Source organism: Athene noctua, chromosome Z, assembly GCF_965140245.1.
Source record: "Athene noctua chromosome Z, bAthNoc1.hap1.1, whole genome shotgun sequence".
Classification (NCBI taxonomy): domain Eukaryota; kingdom Metazoa; phylum Chordata; class Aves; order Strigiformes; family Strigidae; genus Athene; species Athene noctua.
Window position 1 is genome coordinate 4,935,546 of NC_134077.1, and position 17,870 is coordinate 4,953,415.

At 45.0% G+C, this 17,870-nt stretch overlaps 1 protein-coding gene across 2 annotated transcripts; it reads left to right on the top strand.

The window, feature by feature from the left end:
- Nucleotides 1-7,848: 7,848 nt before the first annotated feature.
- On the top strand, nucleotides 7,849-15,387 carry ATP5F1A (ATP synthase F1 subunit alpha). Of its 2 annotated transcripts, none has more exons than XM_074932348.1 (12): nucleotides 7,849-8,007; nucleotides 9,010-9,088; nucleotides 10,182-10,351; nucleotides 11,169-11,342; nucleotides 11,423-11,589; nucleotides 11,734-11,882; nucleotides 12,793-12,944; nucleotides 13,076-13,300; nucleotides 13,404-13,511; nucleotides 14,052-14,196; nucleotides 14,339-14,489; nucleotides 15,180-15,387. In XM_074932348.1, exons 1-12 carry the CDS (start codon nucleotides 7,948-7,950, stop codon nucleotides 15,259-15,261), a joined length of 1,662 nt encoding a protein of 553 aa, XP_074788449.1. In that variant the 5' UTR covers nucleotides 7,849-7,947; the 3' UTR covers nucleotides 15,262-15,387. The 2 variants fall into 2 exon arrangements, with proteins under 2 accessions (XP_074788449.1, XP_074788450.1); XM_074932349.1 differs by having other exon boundaries at nucleotides 11,169-11,276.
- Nucleotides 15,388-17,870: the final 2,483 nt, after the last annotated feature.

Here is a 17,870-nt window from a genome sequence, read left to right on the forward strand (position 1 = left end):
TTTGTTTTTTTTTTTAATTTTTTCCTGATAGATCTAAATCATGCTCTACATCCTGAGTGACATTTGGAATATGAATGCAGCAATGATCTAATCTATCCTTATGATATCCACATACTCCATGCTCCTTTAACAGAAGCATGTCTAATGCCATCCTGTTTTGAAGTGTCATTCGGGAAGTTGCCTGTTATTGGATGTTTAATTCTTTGAATCCTTTTCTTGTAACATTGGCCAATTTTTCTACTTGTCCTGTTAAGTGATAAAGCCATTCTCTATTCCTATAGGATGCTATTGGGTTCAGAAGAGACTCTAAAGCCCAGCCAATTTTTACTCCTGTTGATGGTTCATTCCAGGTGTCGTCATCTGTTTCAGACCTTTTAATTTGTTGTAATTTTAAATTTTCTAGGGAGCCCTTGAATGGCGATTTCTTCCAAATCAGACACAGTGTTGGCAGGCCTAAAGTAATTTGTTTTACCTTACCATCTACTGGTAAGTGGGTTGTCCAGGTGCCATCACTTAATGCCCAAACTAAATGTCCTGGACTCTGAATGGTGGATTTCTTACAACTAAAAAAGTATCCTCTTCTGGGTGTAAAGATGCTAGTCATGGTGAGGTTATTATAAAAACCTCAACCATAACAACCAAACTTTAAAGCAGCTGCCAAATGAAGAATTCTTCGAATGATTAAGTCTGCATTGCTGCAATCATACACCTTTTCACATTTCCACCATGGTACTACATGTTGCCTTTCTAGTCGGGTAGTGCCTTTATCTACTATCGAGGGAAGGATTGCAAACACGCCTTTAATCCAGGTATCGTCCCACGTAAAACACCAAGGGGTTCTGGCCATGTACTGAAATCGTGAGAATATGGACATAGACCATACAGAGTCCCACTGTGCCTGTTTTTGGGTACTTGGACCAGTTTTGTTACACTGCCATTCCATGATGCTCCTGCTCACATTGTTTTTAATCTGTTCATCATATGAACACGGGTTTAGGCCTTCTGGGAGGAGAACCCAAGCCAAAGCGCTAGGTTGGGACCCTGTTATAAAGTCATAATTTAGTAGTTTCTCACAGTCTGATTTTTTTTTTTTTTTCCTGGTGATTTCCATTGGTTTCTAATAAGCTTCACTTGTTCATACCATTGAGTCACTGGATTCTGTTTGCAATAAGTAGTCTCGTTTTCATGTTCCAAATTGGTCAAATTCATAGTTAAGATTCCCCAAGGAATAGATTCACCTACTGCTCTTAGTATTGGTAAACAGGCAGTAATTTACGTAATGTTCTGCAAGTTGGCAAATCCCTTAATCAATACTAACATCAAATTTTCTTTAGGCATTCCTTTAGGAATGTTAATTAATTGTTCTGTATTCGATTGCCTTTTGTTCCTAGCCACCAAATCAACCCATGATCTCACCAGCGTCACCTTCCAAGCCAATATAAGGGGAACAATCACAAACTGACATAAAATATTAGACATGTTTCAGAGCCAGTTTTAAAGTCTTTGGATCACAGCTTATAATTTTCCATGGAGTAGGTGCTTTCTTCATTCAGGTATAGTGTATCCAAGCATCTGATTCTGCAATCTTGATAGCCGTGAAGGTGGTTAACAGTATCTGGAAAGGTACCTTCCAGCGTTCCTGCAGAGGAAACCATTTGGAAATCCACGTTTTCACACAGACATAATCTCCTGGTTGAAAATCATGCACTGGAGTTTCTAGGGATAATGGTCTATTCCACACTACCGCACTCCGGATCACAGTCAAAGTTTTCCCTAAAGAAAGCAAATAGTTATACACATCTTGTTTTCCTTTTACATGTACGTTTGGATTTGGTTCTGGGGACTCATAAGGTTTTCCATACAGTAATTCATAAGGACTGACTGAGGTTCCACTCTTTGGTTGTACTCTGCTTCATAATAATGCCAATGGAAATGCTTGAGGCCATTTTAAACTTGTTTCTTGACAGATTTTACTTATTTGCCTTTTTTAAGGTTTGATTCATTCTTTCTACTTTTCCACTGGATTGTGACCTCCATGGAGTATGCAAATCCCAAGTGATACCCAGAATTTTGCTAACGTTTTGGACTATTTCTGCAACAAAGTGTGGACCTCTGTCAGACGAAATTCCTATAGGAACTCCAAATCTTGGAATTATTTCTCGTAGTAACCACTTTACTACTTCACTGGCTTGTGTGGTGCGACAGGGAAAAGCTTCTGACCATCCTGTAAAAGTATCAACCCCCACCAGGATGTACTGGTACCCATTTTGCCCAGGTAATTCTGAAAAATCTACTTGTCAATAATCTCCAGGTTCTGTACCAGATTTTAACCTACCCATTTGGACTCTCTTCTTCAGCACTGGACTGGTTGGGCGGTTTTTTTGTTTGTTTTTTGTTTTTTCAAACATACTGCACATTATTTTATACATGTCCATCATTTTAACAGATAAAACTTGTTTTTGTAAATAAGTTACTAAAGCTTCTGCTCCCTAATGACATTCTTGATGTTTGATTTGCATTATTTCTTTCATTAACAAAGGTGGAACTACTACTCATCTATGAGGGGTTACTGTCTTGGAGGGAATTAATGCCATTCGGAATACTTGTTTTCTTGCTGTTCGGTCGGCCAAATTGTTTCCAACAATTTCTTTTGTGTTTCCAATTTGGTGTGCTTTACAGTGCATGATTGCTACCTGATTTGGTTTTTGAACTGCTTGTAATAATTGTAAAATTTAATTTTGATGTTTAATATTTGATCTCTGAGAGGAAAATAATCCTCTTTCTGACCACAAAGCTCCATGGACATGTACCACCCCAAAAGCATACTTTGAGTCTGTCCAAGTATTTACTTTCTTAGTTTCACTTTTTCCAAGGTTCAAATCAAAGTAATGAGTTCTGATTTCTGAGCTGATGTGGTACTCATCAGTGCCTTTGCATCTCTAACTGTGGTGTCTGTTGTTACCGCATATCCAGCGTATCGAACTCCTTGCTCCATAAAGCTGCTGCCATCTGTATACAATTCCCAGTCTGGTTGCTCCAATGGTACATCCTTCAAATCTTCTCAACTGGAATAAACATACTCGATAGTAGCCAAGCAGTCCTGCTCCAGTGGCTCTTCTTCCTGTGTGGAACTTAAAAACACTGCAGGATTTACCAGGTTAGTTGTTTTTACAATCACATCATCTTGTTCAGTCAGTACTACCTGGTACTTCATCCTTCAGCTCAGAGACAGCCAATGTCCCCCCTTCTGTTCTAAAACAGTTATCACCATGTGTGGGACACAGACTGTTATTGTGCTTCCCAAAGTCAGTTTCCGAGTATCCTGTATGACCATCACTGTTGCAGCCACAGCTCGAAGGCAGTTTGGCCACCCTTTACTCACTGTGTCCAGATATTTGGAGAAGTATCCAACAGGTCGTTTCCAGCTTCCCATCTTCTGAGTCAGGACACCTAGCGCCAGGTGTTGCCTCTCGTGAACAAACAACTGGAAATCTTTGGTTATGTCCAGAAGTTCTAAGGCAGGTGCAGACATTAAAGCATGTTTCAATTCTGTGACAGCCCGTTGTTGCTGTGGGCCCCATGTAAAAGGAGAGTTCTTTGGGCCTCATATAGCAGTTTAGCTGTTAGACCATAATTCATGATCCAGAGGCGGCACCACCCTGTCATCCCTAAGAATGCTCTGAGTTCATGAATATTTTTCAGCTCACATGGCTTCTCAGCGTTCTGTTCCTAATTGCTGCTGCCCTTCTGAAATCTCGAAGTCCAAATATATCACAGTCTGACATGCTATGCGGGCTTTTTTTTTTTCTTTTTTTTTTTTTTTTTTTTCCCCCTGGGTACCTTGTACCCATTCAGTGCCAGAAAATTAAAAAGATCTATTGTTACCTGTATGCAGAAAAATCTTTCTTCTGTAGCAATCAGTGTGTCATCCACATATTGTAAATGTCCAGGTTTTGGTTTGTCCTGTTTCCGTGTTTCAAGCTCCTTTGCCAGCTAATTTTCAAAAATTGTCAGGCTATTTTTAAATCCTTGGGGTAGTCTTCTCCATGTCAGTTGCATCGTTCATCCTGTTTGTGGATTTTCCCACTCAAAAGCAAACAATTTTCTGTTTTCCTTCTCCAAAGGTATACAAAAGAAAGCACCTTTTAAATCAAGCACTGTAAACCACTGATAAGTCTCCTTTAAAGCTGTTAACAGCGTGTAGGGATTTGCTGCTACAGGATATATATCCTTAACTATTTGATTCACTGCTCCTAAGTCTTGAACTAACCTATATTCACCGGATGGTTTTCTGACTGGTATAATGAGAGTTTTATACTCAGATTCACACTCCTCCAAGATTTTATACTTCAAAACCTTATCAATCAGTTTCTTTCTTATATCTGGTACTGATTGTCCTATAAAAATCAAAGCCAATTATATCTGAGCTGCCTTGGTTTCTACTTTTAAATCAGTATTTTTTCTCACAGCTTCTTTTAGTCTTTCCAGAAATGCTGAGGGAGATTCATTCTTATCTTGTCTCACCTCATATAATTTACACCAGTTCAGAAACTTAGGCATGGCATGTTTAACTCCATATAAAATCCATTTCTGATACCAACTCAGACTTTCTCTGTGTTCCACATTATTTGGGTCCCACTGCGGTTCCCCAGATGGAAAATTCTGCTCTAATATTCCACCTGTTGTCCCACTCAATACAGCCACTTCTGCCTGTGCTTTGCCAGCCTCTAATACCATCTGTTTTTCTGTATCATCTAACAAATTAACTAAAATCACCTGCAAATCACTCCAGTCCGGATTCTGTGTTCTGATGATAGTATCTACTACTCTGCCTGTTCTCTCAGGATCCTCTCTATACACTCCTGCTGTCTGCTTCCAAGCCATCAAATCCGTCACTGAAAAAGGCACTTTCACATACACCGGCCCATCATTGCCAACTCCCTGCCGCGGGGGAGCTATTGTTTGTACCTGCTGCTGAGTTCTTCGAGAAACAGGGGTATGAATTACAACCTCAGACGGCCCTTCATCCACATCCTCTGTTTCACTACTCTCAGGTTCCTCTACCTCTTCTCTATATTCGTGCCCCCGATGCCATTCTCTCTGCAGAGGGGATATATCTAATTCCAGCCCTTCATCCTGTTCAGCAGAAGCAATTCTTTCCTTTAAACAATCTTTTCCAAGTTCCCATGTTGAACAACACTTTTTCACCTTTTTATCATCAGAAGTTATAGCCATTACTAAAATATCCCTACTAATCAACTTACATTCCTTCTGCCAATCCTCTTTTGTCTTAAATAGAAAAATAAATCAACATATGGCACTTCATTTCCCTTCTCTTCTACAAAACAGCATTAACTGCAAAATGGTATTATAATTCAGTGTCCCATTCATGGGCCATTTTTTCCTGATTATCCAAAGTATACAGAGGCCACCAGTGATTACGATATTCAATCATCTGATTCTTTTGCAAATCATCATGCAAATCTCCCCAATGTGCTAACAAACATCCTAACGGAGAAGTTTTCAGAACTTTGTCATTTGCAGCCAGATTAAACATACTTTTACTTTTAAACAAATGAGTCAGCTTAGATGCCATGGTTCAGTTACTTTTTAACACAATATACAATCACTCAGGCTTTCCACTTCGTTCTTCTCTGGCTGCACCCCTCACGGGACAACAGTACCGCGGATCCGAACTCCTCACTCGCTTCATGCTCAATTGCATGTCTCACGCTTACAAACACACTCACACTTTTCCACAATTACTACTACAAATAAAGGTATATAACACAATACCACAGTTCTTAATTACGACACAATATTTAATCGACGAAACAACCAATACCACAATTGAGTGCATAAAAACTTTTAACTTCCCGTCAAATGTACTACTTTTGAGAACTCTATAGCATATAGGTTCTCTTGTTTCCCAATCCACAATTGTCCAACCCTGCAATAGCTTTCGCTTATGTCTTATGGGCAGACGCCTAGGCTTACACTTTACACTAGGATCCTTTGGTCCAACCCTGCGCAGCTTTCACCGCGTCTGACAGGCAGACTTATACAGTGGGACTCTAACCAACTTTCCACAGGTGGGACTCTACTCGTAGCGGGACTTTAACCCACTTATCCCAATACAAAAGAGAAGTGTCTTACCAAAATCCAGGGGACGTCGCAAAGAGCCTTACGGATCGGGGATCGATGGGCATCCCCGAGAAATCCTCGGTGCCAGCTGGAACCGATCAGGTCCCCGACTCCTCCGGTCTCTCTCAGCAAGGTCCCATCTGGGTTGCCAGAAACTGTCACCGAAAACTGGGATAAAAACTTATTGACACCTATGTGATGCAGACAAGCAGACACTTCTTTATTGACGGCCGGACATGTAGGGGAGTGCTCTCACCAACAACACGTGCCAAGCACCAGAATCACACACCTTATATAGAACTTACTCATACATATTCATTAAGTATCCATACATAAACATACAATCTCCAAGAAATCATTAACATATTCTCCTCCTATTTCCGATTCTGCGCAGTAAAGGTTAGAAATGTCCAGAAATGGCTCTGGGGTGTAATGTGAGTAGGTGGTCCATGAGTCGTGGTCGTGATCTCCCCCTGCCGGAATTACCTTCTGCTCAAGGACACAGTTTTCTTGGCAGGTACCTGCAAGCTGTTACGGTTACTGCCCTCAGTTCCCATTAATCCTGGACCTTGACACCTACTTGCATTTGTCTAGTCCTATACATGCATTATAAATCAGTTTACAAATCACCTTGTGCTTGGTTACCTAGGTTCTAACCGTTCCTACTAAACAATTATGACCAATCCCTTTGGCCTTGGTACGGGGCTGTACAGGGGATTTTAGAGTAGCAGTCGGTTGTTAGATTCAAAATACAATAAATGTGAAATGATTTTTACTAAAATATCTCTTAATTCTATACTTATATTAAAATCAAACACGGTTTAATTTTAGTTGATAATAAAATCAGTAACACCACCAGATCCCTCAGTGCTATGTCGACCCTAAACACCTATTCTTAAATACTAAGAAGTTCTTTTACCAGTGTTTAACTTTGTATTTAACAAGGCCTGAGTGATTACAATGTACAGAGAAAATATCCTAATGTTGAGAATAGATACATCCTGGCAGAGATGCTCAAACAAGGTAGGAACGAACAGCTTGGCCGGACAAGAGTTGGGAAACATCCACGGAGAAGAAATTGTCCTTAAAATACTCGTGAGTGTAGAAGGGAAAGTGGAGCAGGCAGCTAACTCCCCAAACGACTACCCAAGACCCCATGCATGCGTAGTGTAGTTTTGCAATGCCACCATCATGTAAACGTGGTTGATAGGTGGAAAATGTACGAACAGTCACGTTTTTACGGTATACAAAGGGTGAACTCTTGTTTTAGGGTGTGCGCGTTAGCTGGAATGATCCCCCGCGCATCCAGCGCCCGAGTAAAGCACGCCTGCTTCCTCACACTCCAAAACCAGCCTTGGGGCGTTCCTCTCCCGTATTTTACAGTCACAGCCCCACACCGCCGCCCTCCGCCCCGCACCCGCCTTCCCCGCCCCCAGCCCCAGCATACCCCCCAGCCCTGACACCGGCCGTGCCCCCGCCCCGCCCCTTCCGCCCTCCGAGGGACACTTCAAGGGCACTTGCGGCAGGGGGCTGTTTTTCTAAAGCCCCGTTTCGGGTCTGTTTGTATCTACACGTCCGGTGCTCGCTCCCGGCGCACAGAGGCAGAGGCCGCCGGCCCGCCCGAGCGCGCCGGGGAAGGCGAGGAAGCACTTCCGGTCGCGCCCCGCCCCCGCGCCGTGGGCGTGGCCTCGAAGCCTGAAGGGGCGGAGCGCGCCGCCGCCATTTTGTGGAGAAAGCGCGGGGCCGGCAGACGCCTCCCGTCAGCTTCAGTCTTCTCCGGAGGAGCCGCCCGCCGCCGCCGCCATGCTCTCCGCCCGCGTGGCTGCCGCCCTCGCCCGCTCCCTGCCGCGGCAGGCCGGCCTGGTGAGCGCGTCTTCTCCTCGGCGGGGAGTGGGGGGCGGGCGCCTCCGCCGCTATCTTGAGGGCCGCGGTGACATTGAGGGGCCGCGGCCTCCCGCTGTTGGGAGGCTGGGGGTGTGGGGGGCTCACCTCAGCGCTGGGTGATAGCGGGGTCCGATCCCCGGCTGAGGAGAGGCGCTGCCCTCACTTGAGAGGTGGAGAGGGTCGAGGGCACGGCGTGTCCTTCCCCAAGGATGCGGATTGGCGCTGCTGGGGTTCAGGATAATGTCTGAAAGCTCCTAGTTCGTAGTCGGGGTTAGGGATTTGAGCTACGAGGCTTTGTCAGGTGGCATTTTTTTCCCCCCGTGTTTGTGGGGAGAGCAAGGGTGTGAAGATCCGTCAGGACCCGTTCCCGGACGGTGTCCCTTGTGAAGGTGAATGGAGGAGAGGCCTGCCCTGACTGTCAGAGAAACAGCGTTAACGCTGCACAGGGCTATACTGGGAGCTCTCCTTGGGGTGTAGGATTAGAATTTTTCAGTGCGTTCATCACCACATATGTATTTTTTTTTCTTATATTGTGTATGTTCTAGTCATGCTTCAGAAATTCTGCAGTTAAATTTTTATTAGCAAAGCTAACCCTTAGAAGACACATTCGTGTTTCTCCCCTATGCAGAAGAACCACGAGGGGTGTGTTGATTTCTTTGTGCCCCGAGCTTATGATGTTTAGAACACATGAGGGGAGGTGTTGCTTTGGGAGCTGCTGCAGTGCTGTGGTGGTGACGACATCAGTGCAATGCAGAAAAATGCAGCGAGTAATTTAGAGCAATCTCCTTTACCATCTGTCCTTGCTTAGCAGTGTTGGACTTGGTTCTGTAACTACAGCTTGTGAATACAGTGCTGTGGAGCTCAACTCAAAACTGAAACACCTTAAATATATAGGCTCATGACCAAAAATTTCACTGTGTTCTTTCAACGCTTTTTTGAATGATTGAGGAAATCTGTTACTAAAACAACTACTTATTTTAGATTTCCAGAAACACCCTGGGTGCAGCATTTGTTGCCACAAGAAACATCCACGCCTCCAAAACACGCGTTCAGAAAACTGGTGAGTCTGAGAAAGGTCTGCGTATAAAAATGCAGTTTAAGAACTTGCTCTATCAGACAAAAAGGTCTTTGAATATGAAGTGTGAAGGGGGTCTGTGTCAGCTGACAGAATGCTTGAGGACATTTATGTAGTGAAAGTATTTAACAGTGAACATCTGTTACACAGTCATGTCCAGTGGACTTCACTTTAATAATTACATCCAAACCAGTGGAGTGGTCGTGTGTCAGTTGGCTTATACAGCTTACCTGCTTCACAAGATTTGATTCAGTCTTCAGCTCTTGAAGAATTATTTGGAAGAATGCCTCAAATGGCAGTTTCCTGTCTCGTCACAGCATGAGGGAACGAGTGACTTTTCCAGGCCTGCTGGGGTTTGACCTTGTGTCCTTGAGTATAAATTTTTTCCTGTCAGCTTTTTGATGTTTAGAGAAGGCAGCGGCATTGTATAGCTGTATTTTTGGTAGTGATTCATGTACAGTTTTTGAAGTGGCTTAGGGCGATTAAAGGTGTTATTATGAAATAATAGATTCATGGTATTATTTATTGCTTTCTAGCTGAGGAAATAAGTTTTTGGAGGTACACCACCAAACAAATCTGAGGAAGATGGAGAATACATTTTTATAGCTTATATTGAACAGTTTGCTCCTTAAATATATTCAATTCCTTTAAATGTGTTTAGATCTTGGACTACAAATCAGTTGACAGGGTGTTTTGATGCCGCCAATCTTGAGTAAATGCTCTGCAAGCAGAGCTGGCACATCTGTTCTTTGTAAGCTAAGACTAATGATTTAATCTAATTGCTTTTTTGAGGGGAGAGATTACTAATAGTGTAGGAAATAATGAAGGGAATAGATAACAGCCATCAGTATTTTGATTGAAGCTGGCTTGTAATGATGTGTTGAAGCTGCTTTTATTGGCTGTGTAAATAACAGAAGTTGGTATTTATCTTGCACATCCTGTGTAAGGGAGAGTGTTGCTTGCTAGACCTTGGGGCATACCTGAGGAAGGGCACCTTGGCTTGTGAATTCAAGACAAGCTTACTGAATGCATATTGTGACTTAATGTGCTAAACGTGGTTTGAAACATGTCTTTCCAGGTACTGCTGAGGTATCCTCTATTCTTGAGGAACGTATTTTGGGAGCTGACACCTCTGCTGAGCTTGAGGAGACTGGCCGTGTGCTCTCAATTGGTGATGGTATTGCTCGTGTGTATGGTCTAAGAAATGTTCAAGCAGAAGAAATGGTTGAATTCTCTTCTGGACTGAAGGTAAGCTCTCACTAAAGTGGTTTGTTTAGCCTAGAAACATAAAGACAACTTTTTTACAGAGAACATGAGACTGTGCTTGGATCTGCCAGCGTGGACCTTTTACAGACTTCATTGCAACTTTAATATGTAGTAACTAGTTAAAATAACACTACAAAAAGCAAATATTCTTTGAACTTGTAACACTTGGCTTTCAGGATCAGTATCTGGTTCTTGGCTGGCAGTTGAGGTTTATTTGTCTCCATCTAGGAAGTATAAGAACGAATTTGGCATTGGATTTTTTCTTTGGTTTCAGGTTGGCTTTTCTGTTCACTGTTGAATAATAGCCTCTCTGCTCTTAATACAGCGTGCAGTTTGCAGACTTTGTACAGTCCTAGGACCAGATGAAAGTAAAGAAGCTGTCTGACTGTTCAGAGAGTACTGCAACAGCTCTTCCAGTGTTTTTAATGACCTAACCTGCCTTAGGCAGAGAAGCAGCAAGTTCTTTTCCTTTGTACAATTCCTAGGCAAGAGAGAAATGTTGTATTTGAATCTTTCTTATCATTTCTGTCCATTTTAGAGAGATAAATTACTAAACACTGGACTGCTGCAGGTATAATTATGTAGTAAGCTGAAGGCTTAGGCAGGTTCTGTAACCAGTATGGAAGATCATACACGCATTGTGCATAAAAACAGAACATTGACTGTTGCTACAAATGAAGATTGAAGTAGATTATGTTGGATATTCTACACTGTAGAATAATCACGTTGATATTAAACTGTTCAAATTATGATAAATGTCGGTTTGGGTTTTCTCAGGATAATGTGATCTTTGTCCTAGGGTATGTCCTTGAATTTGGAGCCCGACAATGTTGGTGTTGTCGTGTTTGGTAATGACAGACTGATCAAGGAAGGGGATGTTGTGAAGAGAACCGGTGCCATCGTAGATGTTCCCGTTGGGGAAGAGCTGCTGGGCCGTGTTGTAGATGCCCTGGGCAATCCAATTGATGGGAAGGTAAGTGTAACTAGGTGCTTACTACCTCTGCATCTGTCTACATGATGCAGACTGCAGCAGGTTTTTTCCTGTCTTTTAAGGGTGCTATTACATCGAAGACACGTAGAAGAGTTGGCTTAAAGGCCCCTGGGATCATTCCCAGAATCTCTGTGCGTGAACCGATGCAGACTGGTATTAAGGCTGTGGACAGCTTGGTGCCAATTGGTCGTGGCCAGCGTGAGCTGATCATTGGTGACAGGCAGACTGGGTAAGTTAAATGCCAAAGCTAAAAATGTTCTCTTAAACAGAGACTTGAGTACAGCGTGCACCAGTGTATGAAGCTGAACACAGAACATTGTAGAGCTTGGGAGAATCGTAGGCTGCTTAATTTACAAACCTCTGTCTTACGCAGGAAAACTTCAATTGCAATTGACACAATAATCAACCAGAAACGATTTAATGATGGAACAGATGAGAAAAAGAAGCTGTACTGTATCTATGTTGCCATTGGCCAGAAGAGATCTACTGTTGCTCAGCTGGTAAAAAGGCTTACTGATGCAGGTATGGATTTTTGAAGATGGTTGAACCTGGCAGTTAGTGACATCCTGTTCTCATTATAATGTTGAGTATCACTATGATCTCTCCTAGCTGCAAATATAGACAGAATTCTTCTGTTACTAAATGAGTGAACTGCTGGCTTTTGTGGACAAGAAATCTTTCTAGATATTTGGGGAATAAAGCCTCTTTTTTGCCACATCACATTAGAGGACAAATAGAGGCCCCAAAACTGCTGAATTGCTTCTGGAAGAGACACACTGGGCTTCTTTTTCAGCAGAGTTGAGAGCTTCCTCTTGGCAGTCAGGCAGGCCTGATGACAAGCTATGGCCTACAAGTATTTATGGACTTGGTGTTTGTTTTCATATGGTATGCAAGTCAGCGTGAATGGTGGTTGCAAGTTTAGTACAGAGACTTTACTGCCCAAATGTAAGGGATTAAATGATAACATCCCTTCAGAAACAGGGATCTTGTTGACCAAGGCTGTGTATGTAACAGAGCTTGCAGGAGATCAAGCACCTCAATTCTTGCCCGCTGGTCAAGCAGAGTCATACCTAGCAGGAAAATCAACCCATTGTTTGGTACTTTGTCAAAAAAGGTAATACCTACTTGCAGAAGCTAGAAAATCACAGACTTTAAGGCTGAGTTACTTCTAGTAGCTTAGTGGAAGTTTTAACTTAATTTTTAATGGGCAAGAAGTCTGCAGGCATTAGACATTAGCTTCTACAAGCTTACTCTTGAAACCTCTTGAGTTGAGCTAACAGACGTGTTAATCTAGTATGACATTCTTTCCTGTAACAGTGTAGTGATGCTGCCTGGGCTTGCTTTGGCCACTAGCACTTGAGATGCTTATTTGCTGATGATGGACATGATGAGGTCGTATACTGAGTGGTGTCTGTCTCCTGATTCTTTCCAGATGCCATGAAGTACACTATTGTGGTGTCTGCCACAGCGTCCGATGCAGCACCCCTTCAGTATCTGGCTCCCTATTCAGGCTGCTCCATGGGGGAATACTTCAGAGACAACGGAAAACACGCGTTAATCATCTATGATGACTTATCCAAACAGGTCAGGAAATGCTGTTAATAGGCCTAGTCTAGTGTTGGTGTTTGTAGCTGTAAGATCGCCTCAAGTTTAGAAGTTCAGAGTTCTGAACAAGCTACTGCATGAAGTCTGAAAGCTTTCTTTATACCACACAGGCTGTTGCCTATCGTCAGATGTCTCTGCTGCTGCGTCGTCCACCCGGTCGTGAAGCTTACCCGGGTGATGTCTTCTACCTGCACTCTCGCCTGCTGGAGAGAGCAGCCAAAATGAATGATTCCTTTGGAGGTGGCTCTCTGACTGCCTTGCCTGTCATCGAAACACAGGCTGGTGACGTGTCTGCTTACATTCCAACCAATGTCATCTCCATCACCGATGGACAGGTGTGACGCTTCACATGCCAGTCCTTCTGGGTAGCTTACTGGCAGGTCTCTGAGGAGGCTTCCATGCCTCTGACCAAGATAATAAAACAATTTTCTCCTACAGATCTTCTTGGAAACTGAGTTGTTCTACAAAGGTATCCGTCCAGCCATCAATGTCGGTCTGTCTGTGTCCCGTGTAGGTTCAGCTGCTCAGACCAGGGCTATGAAGCAGGTAAGCATGAAACTGCTGCTCTTCCTCTCGCTAGAGTCGGGTATGTGTAGGCTTTCCAACCCATTACGCTCCAAAGAGTTGTGAATAGAGAGGGAATAAAGCTTTGTATTCCTTGGTGTTATGAAATTACAAACTTTCGGGATCTGATAATTTCCATTGTCTGTTGAGAGAGGAGAGGGAAAGGAAAAGAGTATCTGCATAAAGATGTAGGACTGCTAAGTTTCAGTATGCTGAACTGGGTACTGATCTAGATAGAAATAGAGAATGCTCTCTCTTATCCCTGTGCTTTTAGTCCAGTTATGGAATTAGAGAGCTTTAAGATCAACTTAGGGAGGAATAGGATGCTTGTGTTAAAAAGCCAAGTAGGCAGTGGGATTTTTAGAAGTGCATATAATGATCTGTCAGAATCTTGAGATTGACTTGGCTGGTAGTGCCAGGCAAAGCTGACCTGTGACAGCTGTCTGCTGGAGATAACCTGAAAACTACCAGACTTGTTTAAAAGGTGGTCAGACTCGGTCTGACCTGTGTCTTCTGTTGTAGGTGGCAGGTACCATGAAGCTGGAGTTGGCTCAGTATCGTGAAGTAGCTGCCTTTGCTCAGTTTGGGTCTGATCTGGATGCTGCCACACAACAGCTGCTGAACCGTGGGGTACGTCTGACAGAGCTGCTCAAGCAAGGACAGTACGGTGAGTGTCTTGGACGTCAGAGTCTGCATTGCTCTTGTGCAGACGAGGTTGGTCTTCGTGGCTTGAACTGTGCTGCATATGTGCAGCTGATCTTCAGAGGGTGTAAGAGTTAGCAGTGGCATGAATGCTTGCTTTTCTGCAGTTCCCATGGCTATTGAGGAGCAGGTTGCAGTCATCTACGCTGGTGTCAGAGGTCACTTGGACAAGCTGGAGCCCAGCAAAATCACTAAATTTGAGAGTGCTTTCCTAGCTCATGTGCTGAGCCAGCACCAGGCCCTCCTCTCCACGATCAGGTATGATGATTTATCTTATTTCATCCCAGCAGTATTGACTTGATGGCTGGAGTGCAGGTGATGGTCACAGAACTGTTAATGTAGTGTATTCTAGGACGTCAGGCCTTAGGCTGCACCAGAGCTGGAGGATAAGTCAGCCTGCCTGCTGTCCTTACACTGCTGTCCAGAGCTCAGCTTCGTGTCTCCATTTTTTTTTTTTTTTTTCCTAGGAAATCTAGCTGATACTTGAAGCTACTTGCATTTCTCTCCTCTCCTCTGATACTGAAATCCCTTAGTCTAGTCAGTTTCCATTTTTTTTTGACAGCTTTAGGCTGTTGAGTACTGTGCTTTAAGCACTGCTGCCTGCCTTCCCTCCTGCTGAGGGGACTCTTGGGGACTGAGTATTTCCATCGTCCTGTTCTATAAGCTGGTGCTGGCTTGTTCTGTCATGAGTCATGTCATGTGCTTTCCATCTCTGAGGCACAGCTCTGCAGGAGGATGGTTGGGACTGATGGGACTGATTTTATCAGGAGAAGGGGTGTTATGTTGGTTTCAGTGGCTGGTGCAGCTTCATGCATTAAACAGAAATGTGTCAATCTAATTCTGTTAGAAATTGGAAGGTTAGTTGTAAAGTTTTTCTTCTTTGCCTCAGTCAGCGTTTGACCATGTATCTACTCCTGCATCAGAAGTTTAATTAAATTCTTCCAACAGGGCTGAAGGGAAGATCTCTGACCAGACAGAAGCTAAGTTGAAGGAAATAGTCACGAATTTCCTGGCTACTTTTGAGGCATAAACTCTTTGAAACTGTTCAACCAGATCAGGCTGTTGTGATCCCGTGCTTCAGCTCCATCAAAGACTTAAAAGTATGTGCGACTTGAATGTACAGATCTCAGTGAGAATAAAAATTTCCATGTAAAAAGGCTTGTGTACGCTGTTCTGAATTACTGTGTGTGAGCAACGCAGGGTTAAACTGCCCTGGGCATGCTCCTGCTAAAGGAACTCTGAGAAATGAGGGGCCGTTTCAGCTGTGGGTTTGTCCTCGGGTGCCTGGTGGGGGCTGTACTGAGTCCAGACCTGCTGACACAAGCAGTCACAAAAACTTCACCCAAGCCCTTCATGCGGTGCCAGGCTCACGAGCTTCTCTGTTCACGGCTTCAGCGCAGGGGGAGTGTGAGCTCTGGCTTCTGACATGCAGCAAAAACCAGACATGTCGAGTCCAGAGGTCTGGGACGGGCTGGCTGGCGCGGTAGAGGTGCGCTGTGCTCCTGGAGCAGGGATTCCTGCAGGGTTCCTTTGGTCTTCTGCCATCTTCTTTCCTCACAGCTCCAGCGCTGCTGCCTGGGAGGCGTTGGCATGCGGCGGTGGAGCCTTTTTGCTCTGGCTGCCCTACAGCCCTTGCCCCTTCCAGGAGAGGTTTTTACTGGCTGCTCAGTCATTGCACAGCGACAACACCCCAGTTACCTGGCGTTGCTCTGTCGTGTTTTACTTTACAGGCTGCTGTCGTTAGAAACCGCCAAGCTCAGGGGTGTCTTTTTCTCTTAGGATATTATCAATAGTTGGAATTATTAATAAATAGATATTTTATAGGTTTGGTTTAATGGAGCACAAGTGCTCAAGGAACACTACTGACAGTTTAAGCAACTTAGGCCAGGTAATGAAAAGCTAGACACTAATTATATGTTAAATAAAACATTTCGAGTCTTTTTCTAAGTGAATTATCACCTGAACAATCTTCATCATAAGTAACCGTGATGGCTGAAGACTGCATCAGTGAGCAGTAGTGGCTGAAGAGGAATTAGAATGGAATGATAAGAACTAGTAGAAACTGTGGAACACAATGGACTTCTGAAATTGGTGGTGAAGTGAGAGCTGAAATTTTCTGGAAAGTCACCAAAGACCCTTTATATTGTATGTTAGGTCATCTATCAAGAGGGTGCTCTTTGTTAGCTGTGGCCACTCCCTGAGGTGATGGCCCAGCTCTGAGTTGTTAATAAAGCAGCCCAAAGATACCCACAGTCCAGTGAAATCCTTTAACGAGGGACTTACTTGTTTCTGGTTAACATAAAGATTACAGAATCACAGAATCACCTCGGTTGGAAAAGCCCTTGCAGCTCCTCCAGTCCAACCATGACCCTCCCCCTGACTGTTCCCAACACCCCCAGATCCCTCAGCGCTGGCTCAGCCCGACTCTTCAACCCCTCCAGGGATCCCGGGGACTCCCCCCTGCCCTGGGCAGCCCATTCCAACGCCCAACAGCCCCTTCTGCACAGAAATCCTTCCTCAGAGCCAGCCTGACCCTGCCCTGGGCAGCTTGAGGCCATTCCCTCGGGGCCTGGCGCTGGCTCCTTGGCTCCAGAGACTCATCCCCCCTCTCTGCCCCCTCCTGGCAGGGAGTTGCAGAGGGCCAGGAGGTCTCCCCTCAGCCTCCTCTTCTCCAGACTGAACCCCCCCAGTTCCCCCAGCCGCTCCCCAGCAGACCTGTGCTCCAGACCCTGCCCCAGCTCCGTTGCCCTTCTCTGGCCACGCTCGAGTCATTCAATGGCCTTTTTGGGGTGAGGGGCCCAAAACTGAACCCACTCAGCGAGGGGTGGCCTCCCCAGTGCCGAGCCCAGGGCTCAGATCCCTTCCCTGTCCCTGCTGGCCACGCCAGTGCTGACACAAGCCAGGATGCCATTGGCCTCCTTGGCCCCTGGGCACACTGCTGGCTCCTGTTCAGCCGGCTGTCAATCACCCCCCAGGTCCCTCTCTGACTGGCAGCTCTCCAGCCACTCCTCCCCAAGCCTGTAGCGCTGCTGGGGGTTGTTGTGGCCCAAGGGCAGCCCCCGGCATTTGCCCTCAGTGAAACTCCCCCAGTTGGGCTCAGCCCATGGCTCCAGCCTGTCCAGGTCTCTCTGCAGCCTCCCCACCCTCGAGCAGATCAACACTCCCACCCAGCTGGGTGTCATCTGCAAACTGACTGAGGGTGCCCTCGATCCCCTCGTCTGGATCATCAATAAAGATGTTAAACAGGAGTGGCCCCAACACCCAGCCCTGGGGGACACCACTCGTGACCGGCCGCCAACGGGATTTAACTCCCTTCACCACAACTCTCTGGGCCCGGACATCCAGACAGTTTTTACCCAGCGAAGCGTGTGCCCATCCAAGCCACGAGCAGCCAGTTTCACCAGGAGACTGCTGTGGGAAATGGTGTCAAAGGCCTTGCTAAAGTCAAGGTAGACAACATCCACAGCCTTTCCCTCATCCCATAAGCAGGTCGCCCTGTTGTAGAAGGAGATCAGGTCTGTCAGGCAGGACCTGCCTTTCATAACCCCATGTGACTGGGCCTGATCCCCTGGTTGCCCATTATATGACTTGTAATGGCACCCGAGATGACCTGCTCCATGACCTTCCCTGGCACCGAGG

Coding starts and splice junctions, on each gene's coding strand:
- ATP5F1A (XM_074932348.1), top strand. CDS start 7,948: ATGCTCTCCGCCCGCGTGGCTGCCGCCCTCGCCCGCTCCCTGCCGCGG. Junction 8,008..9,009: donor TGCCGCGGCAGGCCGGCCTG/GTGAGCGCGTCT, acceptor TACTTATTTTAG/ATTTCCAGAAACACCCTGGG. Junction 9,089..10,181: donor AACACGCGTTCAGAAAACTG/GTGAGTCTGAGA, acceptor ATGTCTTTCCAG/GTACTGCTGAGGTATCCTCT.